Source organism: Sphaeramia orbicularis, chromosome 16 (assembly GCF_902148855.1).
Source record: "Sphaeramia orbicularis chromosome 16, fSphaOr1.1, whole genome shotgun sequence".
Classification (NCBI taxonomy): Eukaryota; Metazoa; Chordata; class Actinopteri; order Kurtiformes; family Apogonidae; genus Sphaeramia; species Sphaeramia orbicularis.
This window is the reverse complement of record NC_043972.1, coordinates 60,046,194-60,059,810: the sequence shown is the minus strand read 5'-3', so window position 1 is coordinate 60,059,810 and position 13,617 is coordinate 60,046,194. Positions and strand designations below refer to the sequence as shown.

At 39.1% G+C, this 13,617-nt stretch overlaps 1 protein-coding gene across 1 annotated transcript in view; it reads left to right on the top strand.

The window, feature by feature from the left end:
- nr2f5 (nuclear receptor subfamily 2, group F, member 5) overlaps nucleotides 1–13,617 on the top strand; it is a 45,030-nt gene that overhangs the window by 22,689 nt on the left and 8,724 nt on the right. Inside the window, exons 2-3 of the mRNA XM_030158552.1 lie at nucleotides 4,181–4,461; nucleotides 5,874–6,120. Coding sequence (XP_030014412.1) covers nucleotides 4,181–4,461; nucleotides 5,874–6,120 — 528 coding nt within the window. The remainder of the gene's footprint in view (nucleotides 1–4,180; nucleotides 4,462–5,873; nucleotides 6,121–13,617) is intronic.

Sequence of the window (13,617 nt, the reverse complement as noted above, 5' to 3'; positions counted from 1 at the left end):
ACGCATGAAAGGGTTCATTATAGTTTTTATTAATTTCAGTTAACCCTCCGGTATCTGGGTGCACCTTTTAGGCACACTTTGCACTTCATTTTAAAAAACTTCATATTATTTTTCACAGTTTAAATAAGATTAGAATTCAAAAGTTGTTCATTTTTGCATCATCTTTAAAATTCTGTCCACCAACTAAACTGTGCACATTGTAAACAAAAGAAAATGACCAGACTAGCATCTGTCTGACAAGTGTGCCTAAAACGCACTATTTCTAACATTTGATCTGTATGATTAGGACTGACCTGGATTTACAAAAATAAAATCAAATTAGAAAAATAAATCAATATATGATATTTAATAGTTGGATTTATAGGTGTGCATTTTACGCACACTTGGTGACAGATGCTAGTATTTTTGAACATTTGACCTAGCGCCAAAAATAATAATGCAAATTAACCAATGTTTGAGTTAATCACTGACATATGCCAGGATGAAACAAATCTAATAATATGTGATCCACTTTTTATGCAGTATACTGACAAAAATAAATTTTTGTGTTTTTTACATCTGAAAAAAAAAAGGTTTGTTTCCATTACAAACACAGCATTTAAAGGGTTAAAAAATGTGACGATTATTGAGTATTTGGTATTTTTATTTACGGCTCAAGTTGATGAAATAGAAAAAAGTGTAAAAGAATTCAAAACAAACTATGAACATTTTTTTGACATTATTCCACAAGTGTACCAAACAGACACACTTGGTGTTTAGTACGGGTCTTAGTGGACAGGACACCAGAGGGTTAACCAAAATGTTTTTTCAATTCTAGTTTTGCCTCATTTTGTTAGTATTCGTTAATAACCTTGGTTCAGGCTCCACCCACCGCTGCGTTTGTTTGTCGAAGCAGACCACATTCTTTTGGTGAACGTGGGCTGACACAGGTGGAACAGCAGCAGTGTGAGGTCAGCCCCCCCCCCTTCAGTGTACAGGTATGTTCTTGTACACAGGCTGGAATTAAAGGCATGTTTATGACCCCCCCCCCCCCCCAGTGATGGCACCGCTGCTGTTTCAGCCGCTGCGTTCCGTTGACACAGCTGCTCAGGCTCGGGGGGGGGGGGGGGGGGCAGGTGACGCACAGTTGAAAACCAGGTTTCACCCCCCCCCCCCCCCCCCTTCTTTTTTCTTTCTCCACCTCTTGCCCCCACCTGTCTCTCCATGTAAAAGGCCATTCTCTGTGCTATATTCAAACATACTGACCCCCCCACCACCACCCCCCTCACCCCGTCTCTGCCCTCAATCTCCCTTTTCTCATCTTATCACGTCTCACTCTCTCCTTCCCCATACCTTATCTCACCATTTCACCCTTTTACCTCATTTTTCTGCTGCCTCTCACACATGCCCCCCCCCCTTCCATGTTCATTGCCTCCTTCTCCTGTGGACTCTGTAACAGTAGATGGAGTTATTAGTCAGACAGTGATGACTGAACAGGTGTTTTCCAAATGGTCCTTTGAGCAGTCGCTGCATCCTTATGGTTTGACGCTGGGGGGGGGGGGGGGGGGGGGGGGTTGTGTGTGTGTGTGTGTGTGTTTGTGGGGGGTTCGTGTGTGTGTTCGTGTGTATAACAGCTTGGCCTCTACGTGCCCTTTTCGCCTCAGGCTGAGCCATTTTCCAGAAGAGGGGGTGTGTCTGGGGGGGGGGGGGGGGGGGGGGGGGGGGGGGGCATGTTACTGTATGTATCCATGCCTGTGTGTGTGTGTGTGTGTGTGTGTTTGTATATGTGTATATGTCAGTCAGTCAGTCCAACTTCAGACAGTCTCATCATAACAGTAGTTCTTATAAAGCAGACACAGACAGAATCCACCAGAAAAAAACAGAAACCAACACCTGTAAACACTTTAAACCTGGAGGAGAAGATGGACGAGTGACAGGAGGAGAGAGAGAGAGAGGGCAGAGGGGGCGGGGCATGGATATACAGCAAACTGAACTACAACTGTTAAAAACTACAACTACTGTCACTAGTAAAACTACCACGAACTGATAATACTACTACTACAAATACTAGTACTACCAGTGGATATACTACTACTACAAATACTAGTACTACCAGTGGATATACTACTACTACAAATACTAGTACTACCAGTGGATATACTACTACTACAAATACTAGTACTACCAGTGGATATACTACTACTACAAATACTAGTACTACCAGTGGATATACTACTACTACAAATACTAGTACTACCAGTGGATATACTACTACTACAAATACTAGTACTACCAGTGGATATACTACTACTACAAATACTAGTACTACCAGTGGATATACTGGCGTTGGTGTTGGCAGTGGTGTTGGCATTGGTGTCGGTGTAGACGTTGGTGTTGGCGTTAGCGTTAGCGTTGGTGTAGACGTTGGTGTTGGCATTGGTGTTAGCGTTAGCGGTGTAAGCCCTCAGACACTTTGTGCTGTTCCTCAGCAAAGACGTGCTGACACATGTAGGAGTTGGCAAAATGTTCACGTCTCCACACTTTTGTCCCCTTCAAACCCATTCTCCACTTTGACCCCATTCTCCCCTTCAAACCCATTCTCCACTTTGACCCCATTCTCCCCTTCAAACCCATTCTCCACTTTGACCCCATTCTCCCCTTCGAGCCCATTGGCCCTTTTTTTTTTTTCTTGCGTCCCTTCGGGTTCCTGCTGTTCTTGGCTGTTCTACCTGGTCTTAAAGTCCATAAACGTGGACTTGGACACCCTGGTGTCACCCCATGGCTTGTGGACGAATGTTCTGAAACCTTGAGTTTTGTATTTTGCCATCAACAGAATTGTTCTTTTGAACCCAGAAGTGACCATATTTGGACAATGTCTGTGTGATTACAATAAGTGAGCTTCACCTCATATATGAGCACATTCATTTGGTGTGTTAGCTGAGAGGCAGTACGATGTAATACAGAAGGAATGTGAACATTAGCTAATGTAGCTAATTGACATTAACGAGCTCCCAAAGCTAATGCTACTTATTGAAATCACCAGATACTGATAACAAGGGAATGTTTCCATCTCAGCCTCTTCTACAATGTTAACACTGAGTTGTATCTGATAACGGTAAAGTCAACACAGTCGGACAGTTTTATAGTATGAATGCTAACGTTATAAACAAAAACATAATGAAAGGTTTATTTGACAAAATTATTGGATGATCAAAACTACAGAAGTGTCAGGAATAAAGTTTTATTCATCAGACAGATGTACAGAAAGTCAAAAAGTTGTCATTTAAATCAGTGCTCTCAAACATGCGTCCTGGGGCCAAATGCGTCCCCCCAAAGGTTCCAGTCCGACCCCTGGGATGAATTTATGAAGTGTATAAATTCCACAGTCCAGGCTGTGGAACTCATTTTAGATGCGGTTCCAAATCCAGACCAATCTGATCTACAGTCAAATAATAACAGCAGAAGAACCGACACAAAAGAATGACTGCAGATTTACTACTGGGTTTGATGGGAAAAAAATAATAGTACACTATGTCTATAAATAATGACAACTTCAAATTTTTGTCTTTTAGTGCTGAAAATAACATTAAATTATGAAAATACTGACATTTCCAAACTCTCCTGTACCAATAAAATGTGAATAACCTGAACAAATATGAACAACCTGAAATGTTTAAAGAAAATTCAGTCCAGTCTGAACTCTTTTCTTCCTGTTCCTCAGTGTTTAGTGTCTTTGTAGATCTGATCCAGAATGCACATGGACTAATGAGAAGTGGAGGCAGAAGATTGTTAAAATTTACAGGTTATTTATAGGTTCTTCTGTTCTTATTTTACTGGTTCGGTCCACTGCAGATCAAATCAGGCTGAATGTGGAACCTGAAGGACAATGAGTTTGAAACCCCTGATTTAAAGTCTCATTAATTCAGGAACAGAATTCTTAAATCATTAAAGTTCTATAAGTGAGGTGTCATAAGATAGCTGTTATGATTTGGTGCTACGTAAATCAAATTTCATAGACTGACTGACTGATTGGTTCTGTTCGAACAAACTGATCAAATCTGTAATAATGTGTTGAATGTGACCACAGAAGCTGGAAGACATTCAAAGTGCTGACAGAGGAATGTCCCACACTCATGTGGTCTGAAGGAGAAAATAAATGAAGTCAGTCCTGACGTCCATCTGTCCATTTGTCTGTCCACAGCCGTTCAACGTGGACGTACGTCCAACTCCCAGAGCAGTCCAGGACAGTACCTGACCAACGGCACCGACCCGTACAACGGACAGCCCTACCTGTCCGGCTTCATCTCCCTGCTGCTTCGGGCCGAACCCTACCCCACCTCCCGCTACGGGGCCCAGTGCATGCAGGGAAACAACCTGATGGGCATCGAGAACATCTGCGAGCTGGCGGCGCGCCTGCTGTTCAGCGCCGTCGAGTGGGCCAAGAACATCCCCTTCTTCCCTGATCTGCAGCTGATGGACCAGGTGAGTCAGACCTTCACCACAACTGGCAGCAACCACTCTGGACCACTGTGGCACACTTTGTCCCACTTTCTCCCATTTTTTCCCACATTGTTCCCTCTTTGTCCCACTTTCTTCCACTTTGTCCCATTTTTTCCCACTTTGTTTCACTTTCTTCCACTTACTCCCTCTTTGTCCCACTTTCTCCCACATTGTTCCCTCTTTGTCCCACTTTCTTCCACTGTGTTCCACCTTTTCCCCACTTTCTCCGACTTATTCCCACTTTCTCCCAGTTTTCCCTCTTTTTCCCACTTTTTCAGACTTACTCTCACTTTTCCCACTTTGTCCCTCTTTGTCCCACTTTACCATTGAACAAAAGGTTAAAAACGGGTACTTTTCTGACCAGACATTATTGGATGCCTTTGGAACAGCCCCATGTGTTTACTCAGCGTACAAACCTTTGGATTCCAGGGCAGACTGACTTCTTGTTCTTTTTGGTTCCTTTCAGCTTTTGTTCGTTTAAACACAAACATATTGTGTTCTAATTCACTGCAGGCACAGGAATACCATTCACCAAACCCACATCCATCCTGCACATGGAGATTTATACCAGCTGTTAAACATCCTGGCCTTTAAATATTTACACACACCTTGGACCCACACAGTCCACACAGATAGGTCCCACTCCATCTGACCCCCACCCTTAATAAACCACTGATGCCATGTCAACATGACAGTACGTCTTCTGTTTTTATATTAGCATGTTGTCGTTTCAGTCCCATTTCTACCTCTGTGTCATGTTACAAGTCTACTACGGCTTCATTATTGAAAGAAATTATGGAAATAATTCACTTTTATGCAGAGCTAACTGGAATATGACTGGTTTAAGGATAGTTGGATGGTTTCTGCCCCCCCCCCCCCACCACACACACCATCACCACTTCTACTACACCAGTGGTTCCCAACCTTTTTTTGGCTTGTGACCCCATTTTAACTTCACAAAATATTTTTTATTAAACATTAAAAAGTCAAAGAAATATGCAAAATCTCATGTAAAGTTAGGGCAAAAAACTGTATTTTAATTATGGAAAATTACTGTATTTTTATGAGATGGTTATTTTCCGTTATTTAACAGTATGTTTTTGGTGCCCCTGCTGCCAGAATAATACCGTTTTTTTTACCGCTTTTTTTTTTTTTACACAGTGTAGATAGATAGATAGATAGATAGATAGATAGATAGCTCTCTCTCGGAGTTTTCACAGTGCTGTAGTCAAACACAGTTATCATGATAATTAGAATGTAAACGGTCACACTAACCACTGGTTTATCATTAGACCGGTCATCCTTCCATCCCTACTGTCAACACCATCCTCTGTTCTGTTTTGGATGTTTGAATACTGGGTGGTTTTCTCAGTTCTGTTCCTCCGCTGCCGTAGGTGGCGCTGCTGCGTATGTCGTGGAGTGAGCTGTTCGTCCTCAACGCCGCCCAGTGCTCCATGCCTCTCCACGTGGCGCCGCTGCTGGCGGCTGCCGGCCTCCACGCCTCTCCCATGTCGGCCGAGCGCGTGGTGGCCTTCATGGACCACATCCGAGTCTTCCAGGAGCAGGTGGAGAAGCTGAAGGCGCTGCAGGTGGACACGGCCGAGTACTCCTGCCTTAAGTCCATCGTACTTTTCACATCAGGTGAGTTTGGCGCAAATGTTGACACGGGACAACGAACGACAAACGCTCTGAACATTCATTTGGAGGAGTTCAGACATGATGTTATCCTTTAGGACAGGGGTGTCCAACATGCGGACCGGGGGCCAAATGCGGCCCTCCAAAGGTTCCGATCTGGCCCATGGGGTGAATTTGCAAAGTGTAAAAATTCCACAGTCCAGTCTGTGGAACTCATTTTAGTTCAGGTTCCACATACAGACCAATCTGATCTACAGTCAAATAAGAACAGCAGAAGAACCCACAAAAAACAATGACTGCAGATTTTCTTCACTTTCTCCCACTTTCTCCCACTTTGTCCGACTTTTTCCCACTTTCTTCCACTTTGTCCCACTTTTTCTTGGTTTGATGAAAAAATATTACATTATGTCTATAAATAATGACAACTTCAAAATTTTGTCTTTGTTTTAGTGCAAAAAATAACATTAAAATAATTATTACAAATATTTATTTAAACATTTCACAGTCTTGAATTGAATTAAGCAAAAAAAAAAAAGCTTGAATTAAGGAAAAAATGTTGAATTAAGCAAAAAAAAATCTCCAATTAAGCAAAAAAAAATCCTAAATTTAGCAAAAAATCTTGAATTCACAACTTCAGTTTTTTTTTTCCTTGTTTTAGTGCAAAAAATAACATGAAATTATGAAAATATTTACATTTACAAACTATCCTGTAACAATAAAGTGTGAATAACCTGAACAAATATGAACAACCTGAAATGTCTGTATTAAATTCAGTCCAGTTTGAACTCTTTTCTTTCTGTTCCTCAGTGTTTAGTGTCTGTAGTTCTGATCCAGAATGCACATGGACTAATGAGAAGTGGAGGAAGAATATTGTTAAAATTGCACTGATTTTACTTAAGAAATTTCTTTTTTTTCCAGGTTATTCACATCTTTTTTGTTTGAATAGTTTATAAAAGTAAGTATTTTCATCTTTTAATGTTTTTTTTTTCACTAAAACAAAGACAAAAATTGGAGGTGTCATTATTTATAGGTTATTCTGTTTTTATGTTACTGGTCCGGCCCACTGCAGATCAAATCAGAATTAAAACTAACTGAATTAGAGGGAAAAAAAGTCAAAACTTAATAAAATGAAACTATAATGAAAAATCCAAACCCATGATAACCTTGCTGCAGACTAACCTGCAGTGTCTAAGTGCTGACGTACTTCGGCTCAGGGCACACGCTCTAGTTCTAGTAAAGACATTTTGATCTTGATCTGTAACTCTGACCCTTAAGAAGCATTTGGCCTAAACAGGAAACATAACAGAAGGATTAAATGGAGCTCTTCCATGTAAACAAACACATCCCTGGAAGTCGTCTGGCAGTGGGAGGCGTCGGTAGGCGGGTGGAATGAGTCCATTAATTGGCACAAAAACACTGTTAATAGGTTTATTCATGTCAACAGGGCCACTTAATGAAGGTATCAAAGGTTCAGGAAACCAGATTAACCTGGAAAAGAAAAACTAACAGCAGACGATTTATTCTGTGCAAGGAAACGAAACCAGGGTTTCACTGCTGTACGTTTGGACCAATAGGACACAGGCCCTTCCATGAAACTGAGTTTATTTTAGTATCTGCGACTTTTACAGCTTTTAAACCCAATAGAGGGTCTGCACATACGTCAGACTGAGAGTCTTAAACCAGCCTGTTCAACATGACGGAGTACAGCAGTAAACACAGCCAGAGAAAAGGAGCATGGGAAATCTGAAATGAAATGAAGGACAGTTGGACTGGACATGGATCTGTACGAGCTACCAAAGAACAAGTGGTCCATGAACACTGACATGTGGACACACATGGAGGATCCAGACCTGATCCAGGGGGGAGGGGGTCAGCGCTATTTGGACCTGAAACTAATATACATGGTTTCATCAGGACTGACAACCAGGGTCCAAAACTAGGACCCAGAACCAGCTGATCCAAAGGCTCCAAAACTAGGGCCCAGAACCAGCTGATCCAAAGGGTCCAAAACTAGGGCCCAGAACCAGCTGATCCAAAGGCTCCAAAACTAGGGCCCAGAACCAGCTGATCCAAAGGGTCCAAAACTAGGGCCCAGAACCAGCTGATCCAAAGGTCATTTCCAGTAGGTCGTGGACTGACCCCAGTGAATATATGCATGATCTACTGGGACTGAGCAGATTTACTGAGTCTAGTTCAGATCCAGTCCTTTATCCAACACAGATACTACTGCTGTGGACCAGCAGGGCACCACTGGATTCTGGGAAATTAGTAGATTTACACCACCTGGTTTAAATTAACACATTATTCTGGTAGTATTATGGCTTTATTGTCAGAATATGACGACTTTAATCTCATAAACAATGACATTTTTGTTAAATTCTGAGTTTTTTATCTTACCGGCCGACAGGCTGTCAGCTGTTGTCGTCATGCGACGTCTGTCATTGTCTGTTGTCCGTTACAAAACTTTCAATCGTCTTCTTCTCCAAAACTACAGTTCTGATTGACTTCAAACTTGGTATACAGCTTCTTTATGATGATGTCAACAAAACTTAGTGAAATTATTTGGATCCGGATCTGATTCTGGATTTGGTGCCACTTTGACAAATGTCCCCATTATAACATAGGAAGTGGATGGATGCAATAACTCAGTAAATATAAATGATCTCCAGTGTAAATGTCTCCAGTCCAGCCCTGATGGGGAGATGACCCAAACATAATGTCCACATGCTGATCAGGATCTTCTTCTGGATCTGGAACTGACGCAAAATTTATCATGGGCTCTTATGGGGAAAACATTTCAATCGTCTTCTTCTCTGAAACTCCAGTTCTGATTGACTTCAAACTTGGTATACAGCTTCTGTATGATGATGTCAACACAAGGGATTGCAATTATTTGGATCTGGATTCTGTAATAGAATAAATACACAGAACTGGGTGAGAATAAATGGCATCTGGATACATTTCCCAAAGCTTTGAATTTGGCCGGTAAGATACAGGGACATTGGTCCTATTTTTTTATAATTACGACTTTATTCTCATAACATTGTGATTCTTTTTGTATTTGACTTTATTCTCATAAAATTACAGGTTTTATCTCCATATTTCATGACTTTATTCTGGTAGTGACCAGTGTTTTTCTTTTCTTCTGTGGTCCTAATACTCCGTCGTAGCTTTATTCTGCAGTTCCTCCGTATTTGTAAAACTAGGTTGGCCTCAGTTTCAGTTCGTTTACTAATCATGTAGGAGCACAAGGTTCACAATCACAAAATGAGACAAAAACCAGGAAAGATCTGATCATGAAACCAAGAGCTGCACTAAGAAGGAACGTTAGCCAAAACAATAGGTCATTTCAGGTCTGATTGGACCCAAAAATACAGCATCAGTGAATGTTAGCTGACACCAAACAGGATCCACAGATCTAGGTTTGGTTTCCTGGATTTGTGGATCCATCTCCTTCTCTTTTCTTTGTCTTTGGGTGTCTGTAAAACGATAGCTCCCACTGCTCTAAGAACCTGAAAATACAATCAGTCTCACAACAGCTCTGCCCCATTTTTATTAAATATTGTTCTTCAGTTCAGACAGGATTGAAGCCAACACTGTCACTCATCTCCCTCTTTCTGACACTCAGTGGGCGGAACCACAGTGACTTCTATGTTCTATGCATTTCTTACAACTTTTTTTTTTGACAAAAATGGCCACTCATTTGACCCCCTAAGTAAATTTTAGTCGTCTCTTTTCTCTTCTTCTCTGTCGTCGTATTCAAATAAATCCCAGACAGGACTCTGCTGCTTTCTCCCAACTTTAGTCTCCATGTTTCCAGGTAGAGTGGGGACCAGAAGACGACTGGAAACCACAAGTGAACACAAGTGACGGACCAAAAAGTGTCGTATGGTGCTGCTAGCTAAAATTGCTCGAGCGAAATAAATTGCTTTCGTATCAATCCGACATTGACAAAGACGAAAACGAAGGGAATTTTATCCATAATTTTTATCCGTTTCAGTTAGTTTTGTAAACACACAATACAGTTTCAGTTAGTTATTGTTTTTTTCTTTTAATTATAGTTTTAATTTATTGCAGTTAACGAAAATGTTTTTCAATTCTAGTTTTCGACATTTCGTTAGTTTTCATTAACGATATTAACCTTGCTCCAATGTGGAAGACCTGGGATTAATTCACTGTCGAAGCGTCATTTTCAGCTCAATCAACACAATCTAATGTTTATTTTAGAAAGTTTTCCTCTTTGTTTCTCTTCTGTTCAGACTTAAATTCAACATTTAAACTCATTCTGTCTGAAATCAGTGGGATTTTATTTATTGTACTGAACACTGTTTGATCAAATTCTTTCATTTTTGTCTCATTTTAAGACATATTATGCTTTTTAGTTGATAGACTTTTTTTGCTTGTTTTAAGAATTCTAGACACTCATTTTTGTCTGACCCCATTGGTACATTTTTTTTGCTAAATATAAGAGAATTGGGCCAGATTTAATAATATATTAGGCTGATTTGTAACAGGACATTGTTTAATCTGTCATGTACAATTTCAATACAGTTTCAGTTAGTTATGTTTTTTTCTTTTAATTATAGTTTTTATTTATTTCAGTTAACGGAAATATTTTTTCAATTCTAGTTTTCATCATTTCGTTAGTTTTCGTTAACGATAATAGCCTTGCTCAGCCATTGTTGACATGTAAAGCTGAACTCAATAGTTTCAAACCGTTTGTGGGTCATGTGTGAAAATCCTGAATTAACATGTGTTTGGAACCCCGGTTGGAATCAAACCCAGGACCTTTTCTTGCTGTGAGGCCACGGTGTTAACCACTGCACCACCGTCTTAGAACCAATCCAAGAACAATCAAGAGTGAACCAGTATAAAGGAAAGGAAGCCTGAAGGGATTTGCTTTATTTTCCAGTGGTTTGTTCCAACACAGACCCAGTGAGAAGCTCCTTCAGGTCCAGGGTTGTTTATCTGAGCCATACTTTGATCATTTATGCCTCAGTGAAGCTGAGTTACTCAGTTATGTCTCAACACTAAGAAACATTCCGAACCTTTCCTGTGATTGAGTCACAGGCACATGAGACTGACTTCAGCCCCTTTACCTCCGCTCAGGGTGACCCCCATCTGACCTCCAACGCTGCAGCACATATTCCATCATTGGCTCCAGATGGAAATAACACAGCCTCAGTCCTCCTGATAGTCAGGCTCAGTCCATACTGTGCAGAAACCAATCACACTTCAATGAATGAATGAATGAATGAATGAATGAAATCTTTTTTTTGAACATGTAGATCAGGGCTGTCAGACTCATTTTAGTTCAGTTCCATGTTCAGCTAAATTTGATCTGCAGTGGGCCGGACCAGAAAAATAATAACATAATAACCTATAAATAATGACAACTCCAAATTTTGTCTTTGTTTTAGTGTAAAAAAAAACTCCCACTAAATTATGAAAATACTTACTTTTATAAACTATCAAAAAAAAAAAAAAACCCTGAAAAAATTAAATTTAAATTAAAAAAGGTAAGAATATTTAGTGCAATTTTAACAATATTCTGCCTCAACTTCTCATTAGTCCATGTGCATTATGGATCAGATCTACAAAGACACTAAACACTGAGGACCAGGCAGAAAAAGAGTTCAAATTGTGCTTAATTTTATTTAGACATTTCAGGTTGTTCATATTTGTTCAGGTTATTCACATTTTAATGTTACAGGATAGTTTGTAAATGTAAATATTTTCATAATTTAATGCTAGTTTTTGCACTAAATCAAAGAAAAAAAAAATGTAGTTGTTAATTCTAGATTTTTTTTGGCGTAATTCAATAATTTTTTTATACTTAATTTAAGATTTTTTTTTTTTGGCTTAATTCAAGATTTGATTACTGAAGTGAAGGGTTTTTTTTGGCTTAATTCAGGATTTTTTTTAACTTAATTGAAGATGTTTTTTTTTTGGCTTAATTCAAGATTTTTTGCTAAATTTGAGATTGTTTTTGGCTTGATTGAAGATTTTTTTTACTTAACTGAAGATTTTTTGGGGGGTTAATTCAAGACTTTTTCCTTAATTCAAGCTCTTTTTTTTTTTTTTTTTTTTTTGCTTAATTCAATTCAAGACTGTGGAATTTTTGCACTTGGCAAAAACATCCCAGGGGCTGAAATGGACCCTTCGGCGGGCTGCGTTTGCCCCCCGGGCCGCATGGTTGACACCCCTGATGTAGACAGTGCAATCAAAACAAAAATCAACCAACAAAATATAAGTACCGGTACATAAATGATTGATAAGTAAACAAACAAACAAACAAATAAATCAATCAATAAAAGTAATTATTATTATTATTAATAATAATAATAATAATAATAATAATAATAACTAGCAGCATTGTACCCGTGGTGCCATTGTACGATAGGCTAAAAACTCCCAGCATACCTCACAACATTTGAATACAGACATGAAATTGTGCCTAGTAGATAGTCAGGTAATGTTTGTATTCATTTGGTGAGTTTGGCAGCGATCTGGCCTGTGAAGGCTGAGGAAAATCCGTACAAACGCCCTCCCATGCTGCAACAGCAATCGGACAACATGCATTATATAGTAGGATAATGATAATAATAATAATGATAATAATAATAATAATAATAATAGTAATAATAATAATAATAATAATAATAAAACAATATCACACATCCTTTTTCCTATATACACTAATTTGATAATACCCATTTACAACTTATCCTACCAGATATTAATAAAAACTAAAAAAAACAAAAACAAACCTTACACATCAGGCTCTCTGAGTGTGACTTCAGTCCCTCTTTGCTGCTTTCATAATATTACTGTTATACCTGTTCTGAGTTTCTGCTAAGAAACAAATGGGAAGAGAAATAAGCAGAAAAGTTTGTTTCTAATACTAAAAATCAGCTGCTTAAAGAGTGATGAGTCCATAATTATATACAGATACATGCAAAAAACCATGGACATGCTGTTGTTTACAATGGAGAGGCTATGGGACATGATGCCAAAGGGTGTCCTGTCCTGGTGCTAGGGTTAGGGGGTAAGGGGGTTAGGGGGTTAGGGGGTTAGGGGGTTAGGGTTAGGGTAAGGGTTACATCTGAGCCATGTTTGTACTGAGGTATGTCAGGTTGGGTTTCAGCCTTTAAAAGGCCTTTACTGCACTGTAAAAAAAAAAAAGAAAAAAAAAGGTATTATTCTGGCAGCAGGGGTGCCGAAAAAATACTGTTAAATAACGGAAAATAACCATCTCATAAAAATACAGTAATTTTTCATAATTAAAATACAGTTTTTTGCCCTAACTTTACATGAGATTTTGCATATTTTTTGACTTTTTAATGTTTAATACAGAATATTTACATGTATTAAAACAATCAAATTACACACACACATACACACACACACACATATATATATATATATATATATATATATATATATATATATATATATATATATATGTATATATATATATATATATATATATATATATATATA